This window comes from Mya arenaria, chromosome 7, assembly GCF_026914265.1.
Source record: "Mya arenaria isolate MELC-2E11 chromosome 7, ASM2691426v1".
In the NCBI taxonomy this organism is placed as follows: Eukaryota; Metazoa; Mollusca; class Bivalvia; order Myida; family Myidae; genus Mya; species Mya arenaria.
In genome coordinates, this window is record NC_069128.1 from 51,899,027 (window position 1) to 51,919,904 (window position 20,878).

A 20,878-nucleotide genomic window follows, 5' to 3' on the forward strand; every position below is an offset into this window, starting at 1 on the left:
AAGAGTGAAAAAATTCTTGAACACAGCAATAATAAATCTTTCAGCAGTATACTTTCTGTTAATTTAAATATAAATGTTAATTGCCATAAATGTATGATGGAACAAAATGCATCATGATTTTATTTAGGAATAATAGTCAATAAAAAACAGTAACATGTATTATATTTTTATAAATATATATATATTATAGTTTGAAATGATTTTGGCAGTATTCTAAATTAGTTATTAGTTATATATTAATATTAATTGTATTCATTAGAGTATTTCTGAATAAAACCTTCTTTTTGAATTATGCCTGCTATTGCAGGAAAAACAGGAATTTTACTTTTAAATGTTTCCTAGCTACCAGGATAAACAAGGAATTTTGTTTTGTTGCTGAATTTTAGACAATTTAACTAAATTCCTGACTTTCAGGATAGTTTGAATGTAAAATTCCTGGTGTTGACTGATAAATTCCTGGTTATCTTATTTTCTAAAAGAAAAGTCCTGGAATATCTTGGAATTGTCCTGGTCCTTGTGGCTGGGTAACTAAAAATTCCTGGTGTGCCTGGAATACCAGGATACTGGCTCCAGGAATCATGAGATTCTCAGGAAATTCCCAGGATTTTGGGAAGACCAGGATAAATTTCTGCACGGGTACATTTGAAAATTGAAGTTTTGTGGCTAAAAGCGTATCTAACACTATAAGAAAATCTTTTTCGGCATAACTCATTATTTTGACTCATAACTCTTAATATGAAAGACTGCAATCTGGTCCTTTGTCAGCAATCTAATATTTAATTAAATGGTTATTAGACATAAACGCATAAATTGGCTCATTCTCACACAAAAAATAAAAAGCTGTCAAAACAGTCTGTCTGTGAGAGTGCAGCTTAAAAATGGTGAAGACAAAACTCAACAATTCATACAAATGTAAACCATACTGCACAGTGACTGGCAAGTACTGTAGGAAGATTTACATGAAATTTCAGAGTCAGCAAAGTAAGACCAGGCCCCAATATCACGAAAATACTTAAGTCAAATCTCAAACTCAGTCTCAACACATTTTACCACATAGTACCAAAATTTATTAAAAAACATATATGTTTTTTACAGTTTTATAAGCACATTCTGTCATAGAATATGCTGAAAAAAGCCTTTGGTCAAATTCCAAGGGAAATCTATTCTACAGCCAAAAATGTATTTGAGTACAATTCTGTATTCTTTATAAAATACTCAAATATATTTTTTGCTCTAGAATTAGTTTTCTTTGAAATATTGAAAAAATCTTTTTATGAACAAATTCTCTAAGAAAATACGTTTTCAAAAAGTATAAATCATGGAAGATTTTGAAGAAAATTATGCTTTTATATAGTGACATGAGTTAAGACTGAGTTTGAGATTTGACTTAAGTATTTTCGTGATATTGGGGCCAGGAGCTTACACCAGGCCTTGACATTGACATTTTCCCGCTATATAGAATCATAAGAGTTGTTAAATTTCATTGTTTGATGGCCCTGAACAACTATGGGATGTATATGAGATATGACAGTTTCAAAATGCTATCATTTTAAAACGCTTTAGCAAAACTTTCTTACGGTAGTCAATCTGGGGCCATTATTTGTGTTGAGGATTATAATTATAGAGTTGTTCAACAAGACTGTGTCCTGAACAACTGTGTGAGGAAATGGTATTGAATATATGAGTAAAAGTCCAAACTTGCTGAAACACAAGACACCAAGGCCATTTTTTCCCCCCTTAAAGCTCTTTTTATTCTACCAACAGTCTTGCTAAAGATGATAATGGTTACTAAACATACTTTCCACTCTGCAGAGCTATATGGAGTGTAGTGAACGGCTCCATCCTGATCATGTAGTGCATCACCGTGGCAGCATTGGAGTAGTGCGTGCCATAGTGGAACTTCTCTATTATACCAGAAGGGTCCTCAAAATGTTCATACCTGCAAGATAACAAGTTTTATTTCTAAATACATGTAAAACATATATACATTGGGTCCCTATTCAAAAAGATGTCTTAGTTCTGAACTTTATGCTTTAAAGCCGCACTCTCACAGACATCATTTTTACAACTTTTTCATTTTTTGTCTTGGAAAGAGCAATTTTTTGCATAAATATCTGCAAACCAATGATATAAGATTGCTGATAATAAAAAAATCAGATTGTAAATTATCATATTTCCGTTCGAAAATTAATGTTTTATGGCTTAAATCATTACTAACAGTTTAAGAAAAATGCATAAAAAAATCATTTTTAAACTTTAATATAAAAATCTGCGATCCAATTTTTTGTCTTATATAACCGGTTTCCATGGATTTTCGCAAAAATTGGCTCGTTCCAAGAGAAAAAAAAAAGTTGTCAAAACGTTTAATCTGTGAGAGTGCAGCTATAAAAGTGTTCAGGTACACCCATAAGGTTACAGGGAAAATCTTTGAGATAAATGTCCATAAAACAAATGCAGTTTAAGCAAAAATCGTGGTTGCGTCCTGAAATTTAGGATCTTATTAATAACCTTTGCGATCTGCATTGAAACCAGTCCCAGACTTTTAAGACTTTAATGAATGTAGAGTTTGAAAAAACTGTGATTTACAATTATACAACACATTTATACTAGTAGCTGCAATTCAAAGAATTTCATAAAGTTTGCAAAGTGAAGTTTTTTCTACAACTTCTAAATCATGTTATTCTACAGTTAAATTACCAGCTTTTTCTACTTAAAATCAAAGTTATTTTATATCAGATAATACATACAAGATATCCTTAATTTTCTCTAACATTTTCCTCATTTCTTGGGTAGAGGACACCTATGGGCCAGGGCAGGTAAAAAAATTCAAATTAATTGGTACCATTACTGTACAAACAATGATATATTCACATATATACCATATCCCACAGCGGGTTGAAAACTCCACCGGAATTCAAGAAGATTTCCTTACTTTTGTTGACCACGAACTTTACGAACGGCCCTCGTACATACAAGATATCTATAATTTTCAGTAACATCTTCCTCAATTCTTGGGTCGAGGACACCTATGGGCCTTGGCAGGTAAAAAAATAAAAATTAATTGACACAATTACTGTACAAACAATGATATATTCAGATTTTCTTACTTTTCCCTGATGTCTTCTTCATTCCTTGGGTTGAGGACCCCGATGGGCTTCGATAGGTCACGATACACCGACGAGTCCTCCAGATCAAGAGTAGGGGACGTGTAGTCACTAAGTATCCATGGAAACTGAAACGTGTAAAATCACAACACTTTACACCATTACGTTTACTCTTATTCTATATTCCACCATTCTCATTCATCAGAGGTTCGATCGTGATAAATCTCCACCATTCTCATTCATCAGAGGTTTGATTGTGATAAATCTCCACCATTCTCATTTATCAGAGGTTTGACCGTGATAAATCTCCACCATTCTCATTCATCAGAGGTTTGATTGTGATAAATCTCCACCATTCTCATTCATCAGAGGTTCCATCGTGATAAATCTCCACCATTCTCATTCATCAGAAGTTTGATCGTGATAAATCTCCACCATTCTCATTCATCAAAGATTTGATGGTGATAAATCTCCATCATTCTCATTCATCAATTCTTCACCATTCTCATTCATCAGAGGTTCGATCGTGATAAATCTCCGCCATACTAATTCATCAGAGGTTTGATTGTGATAAATCTCCGCCATTCTCATTGATCAGAGGTTCGATCGTGATAAATCTCCACCATTCTCATTCATCAGAGGTTCGATCGTGATAAATCTCCACCATTCTCATTCATCAGAGGTTGGATCATGATAAATCTCCACCATTCTCATTCATCAGAGGTTGGATCATGATAAATCTCCACCATTCTCATTCATCAGAGGTTTGATCGTGATAAATCTCCACCATTCTTATTCATCAGAGGTTGGATCATGATAAATCTCCACCATTCTCATTCATCAGAGGTTGGATCATGATAAATCTCCACCATTCTCATTCATCAGAGGTTCGATCATGATAAATCTCCACCATTCTCATTCATCAGAGGTTCGATCGTGATAAATCTCCACCATTCTCATTCATCAGAGGTTCGATCGTGATAAATCTCCACCATTCTCATTCATCAGAGGTTCGATTGTGATAAATCTCCACCATTCTCATTCATCAGAGGTTCGATCGTGATAAATCTCCACCATTCTCATTCATCAGAGGTTCGATTGTGATAAATCTCCACCATTCTCATTCATCAGAGGTTGGATCGTGATAAATCTCCACCATTCTCATTCATCAGAGGTTCGATTGTGATAAATCTCCACCATTCTCATTCATCAGAGGTTCGATTGTGATAAATCTCCACCATTCTCATTCATCAGAGGTTCAATCGTGATAAATCTCCACCATTCTCATTCATCAGAGGTTTGATCATGATAAATCTAACGCATGCAGTGTGGTACGCATAGCATCATCACTCTGGTGAACGAGAATGTATTCCACAAGTTTCTATCCCATGGAAGTCCTCCATAAACTTTTCCTACATATCAAGTTTGGTCACAGTATGTCAACCATAACTTAAGTTATTCAGTATCAAACACAGCTAAGATGACCACAAGGGTATGCCATATATTTTGGTGTTTCAGTTGAAAAAAGGCAACTACTCAAAAATTAAAGAAGCCAGGGTTATGGATCTTGCTAAATATATGTATATATGTGTTTTGTCTCGGTATCATGTGTACCAAGTTTCATTTGAATGTACAAAGAACAGTTTTGACTTATGGCTAAAGGGTTCAAGTTATTGTGGATAACAAAATACAAGCTATCATTATACATCAATATGACTTCTTTGACAAACAGTGAAGCTAAAATAAGTAGAACAGCATGCAGACGCTCATCCATACATCTCAGCTTATAGAGGGTAACTATATGAGGCAATAGTCAAAATGATTGGCTTGGTTTACATATGAATATTGGCCTCTTATTATAGAAATCATCTGTTTTATGTTATATACCTATATATTCAACTTTTTGGCTTAACATGTTCAGTTTTTAATTTACACTAATCCAATGACAAGAATAATGTCAAGGCATTTACTAACCTTTTACTTTTTCTGCAAAGCAGGGATGATTTTGAAGGTAGATAATAGAACTATAACTCTAGTAATAAATCCTAATTTTTTTTTTTAAAAGACATATAGGTAGCAAATATCCCAATCAGTTGGCATGCAGACAACATTCATAATCATTTTTTTGAATGTGGATATAGGGCGATAACGAAATTATGCGTGCCATTTTATTTTTTCCTCAGACAAATTGTTTGGTTCCCATGGCTGTTAAGATAGTTTTAAACCGACTTGTTGTAAGTTTACAGTTACATACTACAGGGTACTGGCTGTTGCCATGGCTGTTAAGATAGTTTTAAACCGACTTGTTGTAAGTTTACAGTTACATACTACAGGGTACTGGCTGAGGTCATTGTACGTCCGTCCTGCTATCGTGTTCAGCTGCATCAGATACTCAAAGTTGCTGATCTCTCTTTGTACCCATTTCTGAAAAATGGTCAAGAACTTAATAATAAAAAAATGCTTTATTAGAATTCTGTGAATCAGATGTGTTGCCTGTCAGCAGCGCAAAGGTTACTATGACCTTGACCTTTGATCTACTAATTCCAAAATCATTAGGGGTTAATTATTGCCATGAACAATGTGCATACCAAGTTTAAAGACTCTACAACAAGTAAAATATAGCATCGATTATTCAGGAAAGTGTGATGCTGAAATGGACACTGATTTCAGACAAAGTCATATACGTACATGAATGTATTAGCCATACTTTGTAGGAGACTCAATAACAAGTCAAGTCCAGTTACTGTAGATTTAGCAGAAACAATTAACTTGGAATGAAATGTTTTGAAAAAGCATATAGTTACATGTATAATGTTTATGAATCATGTTAATTAAACTAATTGGTTTCATGATAGTTAGTCATACATAGATATCATCCTATCACATTTATAACTTGCATTTAAACAAGTGAACTTGGAGCTGTACAACTCAAGTATTAATATATGAAAATATGTAACAATGTAATGTAGATGATATACAGTGTACAGGTCTTAATAAAATGCCTATTCTTAACATAGTCATAAATTTAATGTTTTCTTTTTGCACATTGAAACATTAATTATTGGTATTTCATCTGCCTTACAATATCAAAGTAAATTTTTGACTACCTGTGTTAGTCCTGAAGCTTTGAGAAGCTCAGCTGGTGACCTTGACCCATAGTATATCAGGTTTGGAGGTCGCAGACTCAGGATTCTACTGTATACTTTGTTACGGACCTGCAGTTCAATAAAGGGCAATTTAAGAGTACTTCATCAAAACTTGAATATATTTTAATGATTATTGGTGACTTTCACCCATGTGATATTAAGTAAGGAGGTCGCAACCTAACGGACATGCAGTTGATTTGGGAAATTCAATTAACAAAACTGTGACCTTGACCTCAAATATAACATGTAGGAGGTCACAGCCACAGGATTCTTCTGTTAACTCTGCTACAGATCTGTGACGTGAATTGATGGGATTAATGTTACATAGCTACAACTGAACCCTTGACTCAAGTTTACTGTATTCAACAGAATTACTTCAGAAGATACATTGATGATATGTTTAACATTAAAATAGAAAGAAAAGACAATATACCACAAACCAAATATAAGAGTAGCATCTGAGTAATTTAAACATGTTATATTTTTTTCATACCAAATTTCGTGATTATAAAAGTCATTTTATGGCTTTTGCTAGACAAGTTTGAAACAGACATGGGTTTTTGTGTTTTTACGTGGCATGAAAATCTCTGTCTTTCCCTCAGCTCACGTACAACCATGCGCCATCAAATACTATTTTAGTGTACATTAGTACATTTAAAAATATTGTGTTTAAAATTTTAAGATACAACAAATTTACAGCAATTATCCTAACACAATAGTATGAAAATTTAAAACCACAATATTTCTCAGGAACTATTTAACGCTGACTTAAAAATACTGCGCATCATGAAGAGGACATCAGTCATGTATAAAAAACAGCATACAGTATACAAAATCAAATATTTATATTTAAAGTTTTAGGTATGCAAGAAAGAAATATCATTCACATGTATGTGGGATAAAAACAAAAATCTAACCCTCCTGCAAGCTGTGTGGCCAGCAACTCAGCAAGCCTCATAACCAGCTTTCACACATCCACGCGGGTCTGATTTTTTATCTGCTCGGCATACACATGAATGATACTTGATGTAAATAAGACTTAAACTTGTGAAATACATTTTCATGAGGTAAAATAGCAATTAAATCAAACATGAGCCAGACCTTTTTCTGAAAGTTAAGGAAGTAGTTGGTCTGGTCCACCAGAAACATTTCCAGGCCTGAACGCCGAAGGTTGTATCGACGGAAATGAATCTCCCTCAGCTGCGGAAGGCCCCATTTAAAATCCTCACCACCTAAAAATACACAAAGTATGGTCATATTTAAACCTTTTATATTAACTCTAGTCAGAATAACATAGTTTATTTTTTGCTGAAAACAATAAGTTACTAATGGCAACGTGAAAACAAATTGTTGTTGAATCAAGTTAATTAAGGGAGTTAACTTAAGCATTATTTTAGCAAAATGCTAATGATTATGTGATCAAGAATGTTTCCTGAGGTGTTCTATGTTATTGCCAAAATAACGTTTTTGAATGTTGACAAGACAGTGTTTAAAGAATGCCACCAAGAGGTCAGGTTTACTGTGATGAATTCTTTGAAAATGGCAAGATAAAGTTTTAAATCCCAATACAAATACAATTAACCTACCATCTTCCTTGGTTGTGGTGCAGTCAAAGAAGTAGACATGGGTGGTAGTGACCTCTAGTCGACCTTTGATGACCTCCTGCAAGGTCACCAACTCACACTCCTCGGACATCACCAGCTTTTCCTTGTCCTCGTATTCATCTGTGCCAGAACTATAGAAGAATTCTCAGGTTTATTTTAAACTATTGTGTACAACTAAGCTAATTTATGGTGCATGTGAAATTCTAATTGACCTTCCATGACCTCCCAAAAGGTCACCAACTCAACTCCTTAAACATCAGAAGCATTTTCTGGTCATATTCATTAATGCCAGAGCTTAGAAAGATTACAGCTAGGAATAATTCATATCTAAGTTTAACAAATGTGATTTTATATCATGACCTCTAGGTGACTTATGAAATCTAGCAAGGTCATTCCAGAACTCAAGAACAATTAAATTTTTATATTACTTTTTACATGTTAGGAATTCAGACTCCTCTGACTTTGCCTAAATTTTTATTAATGTGTGCATCAATTATTCAACTAAATAACACTACATCTGATAAATTCCTAGTACAACTATTTACCGATGCACACATATCAAATTTCAAAATTTCTCTCCTATGCTACCATCCCCAATATTCGCCTAAGATAAGAAATTATTCAGAGCAAAAGTCACATTACCATAGGAACTACTGACCTACTAGCACTGATCACATTCCAATCTTCATATCTACTATTTCACTATATCCAATGGTCTCCTTGGATATCACAGCTTCCTTAGCACACTTACATCCTTCAACTACTATTGACCTTTGCACACTGATCATGTTCCAATTTTCCTCTTCTATCCAGTCATCCCCAATGTTCTCCTAAGATACCAAAGCTTCTTTAGCAACATTCACTTTTCCATAGCAAATACTTACCTTTGTGCAGTGGTCACCATCCTTCCCATCATCCCCAATGATCTTGTGCCTAGATACCAAAGCTTCCTTAGCAACACTCAATTTACCATAGCAAATCCTGATCTTTGTGCACTGATCACATTCCAATCTTCATCTCCTATCCCATCATCCCCTATGCTCTCCTTAGATACCAATGCTTCCTTAGCAACACTAACTTCACCATAGTAACTACTGACCTTTGTGCACTGATCACATTCCAATCTTCATCTCCTATCCCATCATCCCCTATGTTCTCCTTAGATACAAAGGCTTACTTAGCAACACTCACATTACCATAGCAACTGCCTACCTTTGTGCACTGATTACATTCCAATCTTCATCTCCTATCCTATCATCCCCTATGTTCTCCTTAGAAACAAAGGCTTCCTTGGCAACACTCACATTACCATCGCAACTACCTACCTTTGTGCACTGATCACATTCCAATCTTCATCTCCTATCCCATCATCCCTATGCTCTCCTTAGATACCAATGCTTCCTTAGCAACACTAACTTCACCATAGTAACTACTGACCTTTGTGCACTGATCACATTCCAATCTTCATCTCCTATCCCATCATCCCCTATGTTCTCCTTAGATACAAAGGCTTCTTTTACAACATTCAGCTTCCTCATAGCCTCAAGCAGATTGATGTCTTCAACTCCTGTTTTGGTGTAAAAATCTTGTTTTTTTTATCACCACATATAAAACAATTACAGAATGCAGAATATGGATTCCAACACAATCTGTGTTTTGTCTTATATTTCAGTCTTCTCCAAGGTATACAGTTGTTGCATGTAAAACAAGGAACGCCGCAATGCGACGAAACCAGGTTTTTAATGATCGTCAGAAGAACTTCAGCCTGTGTCTGTTTTTCTATTTTCAACAACAGTGACCTTGACCCAAGGGACCCCAAATGCAATCCATTGAAAGGTATCCATAAACTCTTACTTTATACCAAGTTGGGTCAGGATATGTCAACCCTAACTTAAGTTATTCAGTTTCAACCATTTTTCTATTTTTAGTAACAGTGACCTTGACCTTGAATCTAGGGACCCCAAACGAAATCCCATGAAAGGTATCCATAAACTCTTTCTTTATACCTGGTTTGGTCAAGATATGTGGACCCTAACTAAATTTATTCAGTTTCAACTATTTTCCTATTTTTAGTAACAGTGACCTTGACCTTGACCCGAGGGACACCAAACGCAATCCCATGAAAGGTATCCATAAACTCTTCCTATAGACCAAGTTTAGTCAAGATATGTCAACCCTAAATAAAGTTATTCAGTTTCAACCGTTTTTCTATTTTTAGTAACAGTGACCTTGACCTTGACCCTAGGGACCCCAAACGCAATCCCATGAAAGGTATCCATAAACTCTTCCTATAGACCAAGTTTAGTCAAGATATGTCAACCATAACTAAAGTTATTCAGTTTCAACTGTTTTTCTATTTTTAGTAACAGTGACCTTGACCCTAGGGACCCCAAAGGCAATCCCATGAAAGGTACCCTTAAACTCTTTTTATAGACCTAGTTTGGTCAAGATATGTCAACCCTAACTAAAGTTATTCAGTTTCATAGGTGAGTTTGATGCCGCCCGGCCGCCCGCCCGCCCAAACAACGACGTTCGTCATTCTAATAACCACGTTTATACAATTGGCTGCAGGTTTCACTATGTGAAAACCTGGTTAAAAATTAAAAAGGTACTATCTTCTCCAAGGTATACAGTTGTTGCATGTAAAAAAATTAAAAAGGTACCGTACTATCTTGTCATATTATGACCCCCTTAAGGTTTTCACCACGAATTAACATGATTTTGCGTTATATGTTAACTGTAAAACAGGATGTTGATATATATTCTGGACATTTTTTAACTGGGTATGAGTGATTTTCACATGATTTTTTCCCCAAATGAGCAATACTACTAAACCAAGAGCAGGATGAACTTTTGAGTAGCTCAAGCAAGAAAGGATTTATAAGCATAAAAGTAATAAGTATGTCACAGATTCACACTTTAAATACTAAATAGTATGAAAACAGAAAAGCTCAAATCTGCTATATAATTCAATTTCTGGAATTTAAGAACACAGAAAATTTGAAATTTTACCCAAGGGTAGTCTTAATACAAGCATATAACCTGAGCATGAGCACTTACCAAAGTTGTCCCTGATGAGGCTGGCCTGGGTATGAAGGTCAAAGTTGTAGTTAGGAACCAGTTTGACCTTCATACGTGAGAAGTTCTCCTGGTTGGATAATTTCCAGTGAATTACAGGCTGGGCCCTGCAGCAGAGATGAAAGTTAATAGTGAATCACAGGCTGGGGCCTGCAGCACAGATGAAAGTTAATAGTGAACCACAGGCTTGGCTCTGCAGTACAGATGAAAGTTAGAAGTGAACCACAGGCAGGATGGGCCCTGCAGCAGTGATGAAAGTTAACAGTGAACCACTTGCTGGGCCCTGCAGTACCGATGAAAGTAAATAATGAACCACAGGCTGGACCCTGCAGTAGAGATGAAAGATAAAAGTGAAACACTTGCAGCCCCCTGCAACACCGATGAAAGTTAATCGTGAACCATAGGCTGAGCCCTTCAGATCAGATGAATGTTAGTACTGAACAACAGGCTGGGCCCTCAATTCAGATGAATGTTAGTAGTGAAGAACAGGCTGGTCCCTGCAGTTCAGATGAATGTTAGTAGTGAACAACAGGCTGGGCCCTGCAGTTCAGATGAATGTTAGTAGTGAACAACAGGCTGGGCCCTGCAGTTCAGATGAATGTTAGTAGTGAACAACAGGCTGGGCCCTGCAGTTCAGATGAATGTTAGTAGTGAACAACAGGCTGGGCCCTGCAATTCAGATGAATGTTAGTAGTGAACAACGGGCTGGGCCCTGCAGTTCAGATGAAAGTTAATAGTTTTGCATGTAATTGTTTTCTTATTTAAATAAAAATAAATTTTGAAAGGGCACCATTTAAGGAACAAGCCATAGAAGTTTCATCTAAATTTGCTAGGTGTTTTGGGAGGAGAGGTCGTTTAAACAAATTATTGCTGGACGGCTGGACGGTGGGCAATGAGAAAAGCTCACCCTGAGAAAAAAAAAGGCTCGGTCCTGCAGTAGAGAAGAAAGTATATAAACTTACAGAGTGTGGCCTCTGCTGCAAAGATGAAAGTTAATCAGATATTTATGTTCAAATATTGAAGTAAACTATTGGATTTAAAAAAATATTATTTTACACTTTTATGACTTAACCTCCAAAACTAATTTAAAAATGAAACAAAAATATTTGCATAAAAGTAAAAACCCATAAAACTTTATTTACATTTTGGAAATGAATAAAATCAATAAATAATAATATATATATTATTTCTTTTATGATAAATATAATAAATAAAGAAATTGAAAACATTTTCCATGCACAATGTAAATCAAAAGGTCCGGGTGTTGTTTAATCAAGAATCTAGAAGCAATTTTAAATCTAGGAGATATTAAAACAGTTCAGTACTACTGTTGAAAATTACTACGAGGCGCGTAGCTGCCTATTTGCGAGTACGCGGCTGAATCCGCATGATTCTGACAAAAAAATAAGCCAAAGTTGCAGTTTGCGTAGTTGACTACACGATCCCAAAACTGTCCATTTTTCAGTACTAAATAAGGCACATCAAAATGCCCAGAATGCACCGGATTGCACAATGGTTTTCCAAATTTTAAGAGGGGGCATGACCCGGATCACCCGTAGCACAATTATGAATCCACCTGAATCAAGGGCTAGCTACGCCCCTGACAACTGGTGCGAAATCGCTAGTAAGGTTCTTGAATAAACAACATATGTTTGGTAAAATTGTGAAAAGGTGCAGGTATTCAAAAATATTAAGTCAAATTTTTAGAATAGCATAACTGTAGCTTCCTACCTGTCAGCCCAGGCTCCTCTCTCTCCAGTAAAGAAGGCTTTCTTGGCCCTCCACTGTCGCAGCACTGAGCTATGCTGGTTACGTAGCTGGGTGGAAATATTGTGGAATCTCTTTGTCTCCGTTTCCACCTTCTTTTGGTACACATTAAGGATCTGGTCCTGCATATCACCAAATATAATCATTAAGGACCTCGAGACTACACCCTTCAGAAAATGAGAAATGTTATGATAAACACTTAACATGTGGTCCTATAAGTCAGAGAATATACATAAATAACATTGAAACTACCCTTCTTGAACAACCCACACAACTAGGTAATTGCCATTCCAAAGCGTGGGATGGTTTGAGCCGAAGGACGTTTTTCATTCCTGACTTCTCAAATTAGACATCATTTCATTTCTTCAGAATCAGCTGTCCCATGACAGATACCAACTAACTGATGTCTTTACATTTGAGCTTAATAAAGGTTAAATGCATTAACCTACTAAATACAGCCTATAGTAGAAACCTGTCCACAGGGACCGGCCAAAATACATTGAGCTCCATAAATATCCAGCTAAGTGTGAATGCTTTCAAAGAATAAAACAAACTCTGTTCTTTACATCCAGATTCAGCCATCAAGGAAATGGAGCCAAGCAATATGGAGCATATAGGGTTTGCAAACTGTATGCTGTATTTAGTAGTTTAATTCATTGGAAACATCAGGGGAAAGCCAATGAAAAGAGGAGTACATGGAAGATTAAACCAGTTTTTTACGAAACCAACCTCTGGTTTGTCCTAACATTTATCAATTTAACTTAAAAGTATTAGCCCTATGAATTATCCATACCTGGAACCTCAGTTTGCTTTCTCCACGCTCCCTGTTGAGCTTGTGCAGGTTCATGTTCATCTCGGAGTTACAGTCGGACCAGAAGTCTGCCATCTCCTGTATCATCTCCAGGAACACAGTCTCTGTGAAGTGCTGCTTCTGGGGCTCAACCTGCAGGGTACCAGCAAAACAAGAGTAAAAACCCGACTTTGCTCCTCTGTTTTTCTCTCAGCTATGGTCAAAACCCCCTTTGAGGAGGAGCTTTTGAGCAACAACTTTAAATTTAGGGCTAACATAAAAACAGGTTTAAAACTAAAAACAATGTAATGCAACATAACCATTGGTAAATTCTGTTCTGGATATCCAAATAATAGCAGTGACCTTGACCTTGAACCTTCCAACTTTAAATGGCATCCAAATGAGCTTGTAATATACAAACAGTAAAACTGTGATCACTCGCGGACGCCGGGGTCCGAGCTGAAACCTCGAGGGAATCGATGTTTTGAACGACCCAAGTTTCAATTTTCCAGTCTGTTATGAAACATCTTTCAGTGTATTTTAAGTTTGAAGTCATCAAACCAAATGTTTACTATGACACCGATTATGTGTTGCCTTGTTGAAATTGCTCATATGTTTAAAGGCTGTTGTATACTAAACGCATAAGACAAAACAATTATAAATGAATAAATAGTTATGTTTATTTTTACAAAAAGCATCTTTTCTAAACAAGCAACATTTAGATATGACAAATCACACGGGGGATGAACAAAAAAGTCACGTGACCACAAATTCAAACGCAAGTAGTATTTTGGCTTGATTGATCGTCAACCCTGGTAAATTTCTTATTGATATACGCGAGAATTCTTTAAAGTTACATAGCGCAATAAAGAATGCATAGTTTTGTCTTTCGATCTGTGTATTGGTCACCATTCATGTTTGCATAGTTTCCAAGAACACTTTGATACAAATAGTGTCCAGGAATGCAAACGCACGTAGCTAGTGCTATAACATTTTAGCTTAAGACAAAAAGCACATTTTTTTTAAATGTTTTCTTTTTAATTGTTCAATGTTTTTTATTTGTTTTATGAATATTTTGTGAGATGCAATTTGTACAAAAATGCATTTTCTGAAGTATTTCAAATTTGGCAAACGCACCTTGAAAATTAATGTTTTATAGCCAAAAGCATTACTAACGCTTTAGAAGAAAAAAGAAATTTTCAGCAGATAACCAAAAAAGATCTGTTCTGTTATGAGTTATCTTAAATGACTGAATGGAAGGCATTGAGACAAAAGAAAAATGAAAAAAAGGTCAAAACTGTCAATGTGTGATAGTGCAGCTTTAATATCATTATTAAATGAAACCAAATTAAAAATGATAAGTACACTTACAAAATCTTCAATGAAGCGCATCCATTCCTCAGTTTTACAGTAGGTCTTGAAGTCATCGAAGAAAGTTGGGCTCAGATTAGTCGAGGGCAGACTAGGGAGGTTGAGGTCAAGGTTGAAGAGCTGATAGGACTTGTCTATAAGGGCCTTCATTACTGGGGCTAGAAAACTGTAGTGGTCAGTGCCAGCTGGAAATAATTGTTTACAACATACAGTCAAATCTTACTAGGTAAAACTCTGTTATCTAGTTATGTCAAACTTTTTTCAATTCTTGGGGGGTTTAGGTATAGACTATTTATATTTCAGTTATATCAAAGGTTCATTATCTTGAAGTCATTTGCGGGTCCAAAGTTGGTGAACACTGATTATGTAAAAACCATTGTATTTCACAATAATCCACATAATTACATTTTAAAATACAAGTTTTATAAATTTATGAAACTAACATAAACAATAATCTTTTAGTTGACAAATAATTAACACCTTGTTGGTAATATCCCAAATGGATTGAAAAGTCAGTTGTTTTACTACAATTCGATAACTAACCAACTCAGTTACTGTACAATATTCACTTTCTACTAAACAGAAATCAGATTCAATTATGAATTTGAGGATTCATCAATATGTTCTCTATTGGAATTAGAAATTTTTAAAAAAAATTACCATCCACAGCTTTCACAATGACTGCATTGAGATGACCAATCAGGAAGGCAGCCTCGGCAGAGCTTGATATCAACTTGGTCTGTACAAGGGTGTGGAGACGGGCAGTTGCACTCGCACATAACTGAATTAAAACCAAGTAAAAATCCCTTATATTGATCGATCTATCTACTTTTGTGTCAAAAACACATTTATAAATATATGTCAGCCATATTTAATTTGAATAAATGAAATACGGTTTCATCAGAAAATACTGAGAATGTTTTTAAATTGTGCTCAAAAAACATGAGCACCATTTGCTGATACCATTATTTTCTCATTCAGCCAAGACCTAAAATTCAACTAAAATTTCAGATAGAGTGAAGGTCCCACAATCATGAAAATATGGGGATAGTCATGGAATAAATGTATGCATGTCTCCATTGACAAAATGGCTATGACAATTTCCTTCCAAAACCAGGCAAGCTAATATGATATTTTCAAAGAAACACAACTCTTACATCTAAGCTGGGGAGTTTGGTGAATGCCACTATGATCCCGAGACCAAGGTGGACCATATCAGACCATCCCGCACCAGACTGGACGTCCCAAACAGCTAGCGTGTCCAGCAGAGTGACCACATCCTCAAGCAGCTGAAATATGACCTTATGAATAAATGAAACATAAACAAGAGCGTCATATAGGAAGCATAACAAAACAATTATTCATGTCAGAGTTATGGGCCTTGCCACATTTGAGTGCATTGTCTTTGGCAACATGTGTACCAAGTTTCATTATCAATAAAAAAAATTTATAAAGTTATGGCCATGGTTAAACTGTTGACACTACTGCATCCTTAATTCAATTCACTGAAATTATACAAAGCAAAATGTTGTCATGGTTAGCATTTAATAACAAGTGTGAGTATAAGTCAACGGCATTGCCCGATAGTTTTGCATGGCTAAGCTCTGCTTTCTTCATACCATTCATACATAAATCTTAAGATGAAAACACTCAACAAGTTAAACATACCCCCTCACTACAGACATGTTCCGTATTGATGTTTTGCTGTAGGAAGTGTTGCACCAGTTTCATCAGCTGAATGGAGTTCTCCATGTATGACTGGGACGTATGACCTGCAGTGGTAAAATCCCACTTGTACATGTTTTGCACAGATATGGGGGCAACAGGCATATTGAGGGGCAACTGGAATATCCAGGTGTGACAGAAACATCTAGGGGGGAGACAGGCATATCAAGGGGGTGATGAAAGACATTTAAAGGGGGAAGCAGGCATATTTAGAGGGCAACAGGCATATCTAGGGGGCAACAGGCACATCTACGGGGCAAAGGTCATATCTAGGCGGCACCTGGCATATCTTGGAGGCAAGGGGTATATCTGGGGGGCACCAGGCATATCTAGGAGGCACCTGGCATACCTAGGGGGCAACTGGCATATCCAGGGGGCAAGGGGCATATCAAGGGGCGACTGGCATACCTAAGGTGCAATGGGCATATCAAGGGGCAACTGGCATATCTACAGGGGGGGGGGGGCAGGGGGGGGGGTTCAGGCACATCTAGTGGGGTGACAAGTATATCAAGGGGTTGATGGGCACATCTAGTTGGGTGACAAGTATATCAAGGGGTTGATGGGCATTTATAAGAAGAAATGGGCTTATCTTGAGTCAACAAGCATATTTAGAGAGCTATATAAATGGGCCTAAGGGCATATCTAAGTGATTGACGGACATAAATAGGGGATGACAGGCATATTCAAGGGACAAAGGCCATATCTAGTGGGTTATTTTAAGGCAAAAAATACAATGTAATTCAACTTACCAGCATCTTTAACATCAGATGTGCAGGCATGAAGCATCATCTCGAGTAGTCGCCGCTTTATCTCAACTGACGGACACATGAGCACATTGTTCATGGTGATGTGGTCCAGCCACGACAATACCTCGCAACGCTCCTGAATAATGATGGTATCGATAAAATAATACTCAGCTTTATTGTGTTTAGTATAATGCGAAAATTAAATGACAAAATTTCCCTTTTATGAATATAAATGAGGAAGGGGTGATAACTCCCCTCTTCCAATGAAACAATGTTATAATTAACAACTAAAAAGATTTAATACAGTGGTTTGGTAAGAGATATAAAAAAAGACACCATTCTAATTTCATTAACTAGATTCTGAAATGGTTCATCGGACTCAAATGAAACCACCTCATTCATTATTATATTATTATTCAAGATATTTTCCAGCAAAAATGTCCCTAGGTCATCAATGAGGCAGGATGCAATAGTGTACCAGGTATTTCCGGCATGATAGAAAAAGTCATTTTGACTTGACCTGCTTTAAACTTCCTGCAGCTAGTAAAATGGGGGTCATCAAAGTCAAGTTTTCTGTGGTAAAATGAGGCAAAGGAAAGGTTCTTGACATGAAATAGGCAGACTGTTTAGAGTTAACAAGTGATTAACAACATCGTTGTTAACTTTCAAACGTTAACTATTTGATGATCGCTCACATATTTGATTATAAACATACACAGCCAACACATTGGTCTCAGATCTTGTTAGAAATACAGCAGATCACAAGTGTATCCATTAAACTTCCTGGACAGTAATAATTTGAAAGTTAACAATGATGAAGTTAAAAATGTTGTTAATTTTAACAAAGTTCTGAACAATCGGCCCATTATTTCAAACTGTAGAAACGGCCCATTATTTCAAACTGTAGAAATATGCAGCCGTAATACTGTATACTGAAATATGTCAGTCTGAAGAAATGTCTCAAAAACTTCAAAATGAGAACATAATATAATAAGGGGGACAGCTTGATCCTGTTATAAGGGATTTGGGATTTTTGGAGAAATAAGGGCATTGAACCTGTTTCAATAAAGGATTTTAGTAAAAAATCTTAAGTTTATAAAAATGTCACAAATGGCCATGTATGGATTTTTCTTATTTCTTCAGCTTTGTTTCATTTCAAATACTGGCTTAAGTACAAATAACACAAATCTGTAGCTGAATAATGAAACTATGACACTAAAATAGTTTCAGTTTATGGCTAAAATCACCTAAGATCATTTCAAATATATTTATGCCACATTATTATGCTTCAATGTGCATGCAATACCTTCCACGCATTTGTGTCGGAGCCCTCAACACCTTTCCACATTACAGTGAAGACCGCAATGAGAAGGTTTTGACACAATTCCTGCGAATCATCCATAACGTTCATCAGAAAACTCCCCTTTAGTCCCAGACTATCCAACATCCTTTCCCCGCTGTCGGGACGTCGCTCTGATATGCTTAGGTGAGAGGCCGATACTGACGCCGACATTGACCCATATCGCATTTCGACCTCACTGAGTGTAGCATCGCTCTCACTGCGACTGATTTCCGAAATTTGTGAAAGTGATGTACAACTTTCTTCTTTTTCTAGCTGTTTTCTCTCTTTCGTCCTTTGTCCGATTGCGCTTAAATCTTCTGCACTGGCGCTGGAGCTCCGACTCACTTCCCTGTAATCATCGTCGAACTCCGAGAGATTTGCTTCAAAATATCCAGACTTTATATACATAGGTGTAGTAGGGGTGTCAGCTAGGTTGAATAAATCACTTGATATGTTTGTTCCTCCTGCAGGTGTAATTGAACTGAGATTCAAAGTGTTCGGATGAGAAGGTTTACTCCCACTTACATTATCACATGAGTAAATATCACTGTTTTGGCAAAATTTAATATCACAGACCTTGTTATCTACTGTATCACAGTCTTTCTCCGAATGAACACTTCCTGTGGTTGGTAATGCCGACTGAGAGGTATCGGTATTTTCACTAACTTCATTACTATTACTGGCACTTTCACTTTGAAGAGGTTCTCCATTCTCAATCACGTTGGCATCCCCAAAGTTCTCACCCTGAGTCATAGATCTGTCATCCCCAAAATCAATCAGATCATCAGAGTTCACCGCCCCTTTTTCTTCTGTATCCATGGTGATGTCACCATCCTGTCTGTCAACGCAATCCTCGGAGGGCTGCAGAATAAACAAATGTGTTAGCACCTCCTGCCAGCCCAGCTGTTTGGCGAAATATTTGGCAGCACCATTTTTGGACACAAGGATAGAGAGAAGCTGCCTGCTGGCCTCTAGTTTGATATCAAAGCCACTGTTGTAGATGAGCTGGAGGATGGCCAGAATGGCTCCATACGATTGTGGGGTGTCTGAAAAAGATGCAAAAGTTATAAACAAATCTATCCCCATTTAAAAGCAGTGTAAAGCTATCTTTATTACAAATACCAGAATATTTATGATGTGAAGCTAAAATTCTAAAAACAAGTTCCAGATAGATTGATTAGATGAGAAAATAAAAAAAAGACTTCCAGATAGATTGATTAGATGAGAAAAAAAAAAAAGACTTCCAGATAGATTGATGAGATGACACTGAGTAAATTTATTTTTTTATAACATACATGAATAATTTTACTCAAGGACATGCACACATACAAAGTCATAAACTTAGCTTACATTTAATACAATTCCATTCAAAGTAGTTCTTTGTGGCATTTAATATCGGGGCAGACATGTTATAGGATTGAGGTTTAGGAAACCTCTACAACAACTGATAAATCAATGTGCAACATGCCTGTTAATGAGACCTGTTCCAGGAAGCGTTTGATGGTTGGTCCTGATATTTCTATCCCGTCTATCAGGCTTATCAGACCAAGATGGCCGCTATCAGTGAGACGTAGACGAGACTTGTTCTTCTCGTATACCTTGTCTGTCTTCAACAGTATGTACAGCACCTGGTGACAAAGTCATGAAAATGTATTACAAATGTTTAAACAGCGCATCTTAATTTCTAAAATCTCAAATAAAAGAAAGTCCATCCTATTGAAACAAAGTTTGCCATACTAACTTAACTTGGCATAATGCATCACAAGGAGGCCTATAAAAAGAGAGCAAAATTCAACAATTGTTACTAGAATGCGACAAACCCGGGTGCTTTGTATGGGAAATTATAGCCAAAAATAGGTTGTAGGAGTTTGAAAAAAGCAGCAGCCTTTTTCTATACTTTTATTTTTAGTTACGACAACCATGACTCAATCCCCCTCAAAATGTGTTTTATCTCAGGTAACAAGTTTTATTTGAATATTTTGAATCCTTTATATAGATGTGGCAAAGGTTTAATTAATTGCACTATACATTGACACTGATGACACTGCCAAGGCGTTTGACGTTTGGGTTGTCTGGTTAGCGCAGTGGTTTGTGCACTCGCTTCTCTACTAAGCGACCCGGGTTCGAGTCCTGACCTTGGCGCATATATTAGTTAGGTTTGTGGTCACCAAGTGGGACTAGTGGGTTTTCCTTCGGGTACTGCAG

The 20,878-nt window shown here is 36.5% G+C and overlaps 1 protein-coding gene across 5 annotated transcripts in view; it reads right to left on the bottom strand.

Annotated features, from left to right (window-relative positions):
- The window catches only part of LOC128240176 (neurobeachin-like protein 1), a 76,543-nt gene that overhangs the window by 21,334 nt on the left and 34,331 nt on the right, over positions 1-20,878 (bottom strand). For 4 of the 5 annotated variants that reach the window (XR_008262074.1, XM_052956694.1, XM_052956693.1 and 1 more), the window contains 18 exons: positions 20,142-20,301; positions 18,638-19,719; positions 17,335-17,467; positions 16,529-16,632; positions 16,018-16,149; positions 15,521-15,641; positions 14,861-15,045; positions 13,493-13,642; positions 12,664-12,821; positions 11,895-11,909; positions 10,915-11,039; positions 9,292-9,421; positions 7,837-7,985; positions 7,352-7,482; positions 6,212-6,319; positions 5,433-5,528; positions 3,108-3,232; positions 1,799-1,939 (listed from right to left, as the gene is read on the bottom strand). Coding sequence is in view for 4 of the 5 variants with exons in the window: in XM_052956694.1 (XP_052812654.1) it covers positions 1,799-1,939; positions 3,108-3,232; positions 5,433-5,528; positions 6,212-6,319; positions 7,352-7,482; positions 7,837-7,985; positions 9,292-9,421; positions 10,915-11,039; positions 11,895-11,909; positions 12,664-12,821; positions 13,493-13,642; positions 14,861-15,045; positions 15,521-15,641; positions 16,018-16,149; positions 16,529-16,632; positions 17,335-17,467; positions 18,638-19,719; positions 20,142-20,301 (3,245 nt within the window). In the remaining variant the exon portion in view is untranslated. The remainder of the gene's footprint in view (positions 1-1,798; positions 1,940-3,107; positions 3,233-5,432; positions 5,529-6,211; positions 6,320-7,351; positions 7,483-7,836; positions 7,986-9,291; positions 9,422-10,914; positions 11,040-11,894; positions 11,910-12,663; positions 12,822-13,492; positions 13,643-14,860; positions 15,046-15,520; positions 15,642-16,017; positions 16,150-16,528; positions 16,633-17,334; positions 17,468-18,637; positions 19,720-20,141; positions 20,302-20,878) is intronic. The other variant, XM_052956695.1, reaches the window with a different exon arrangement.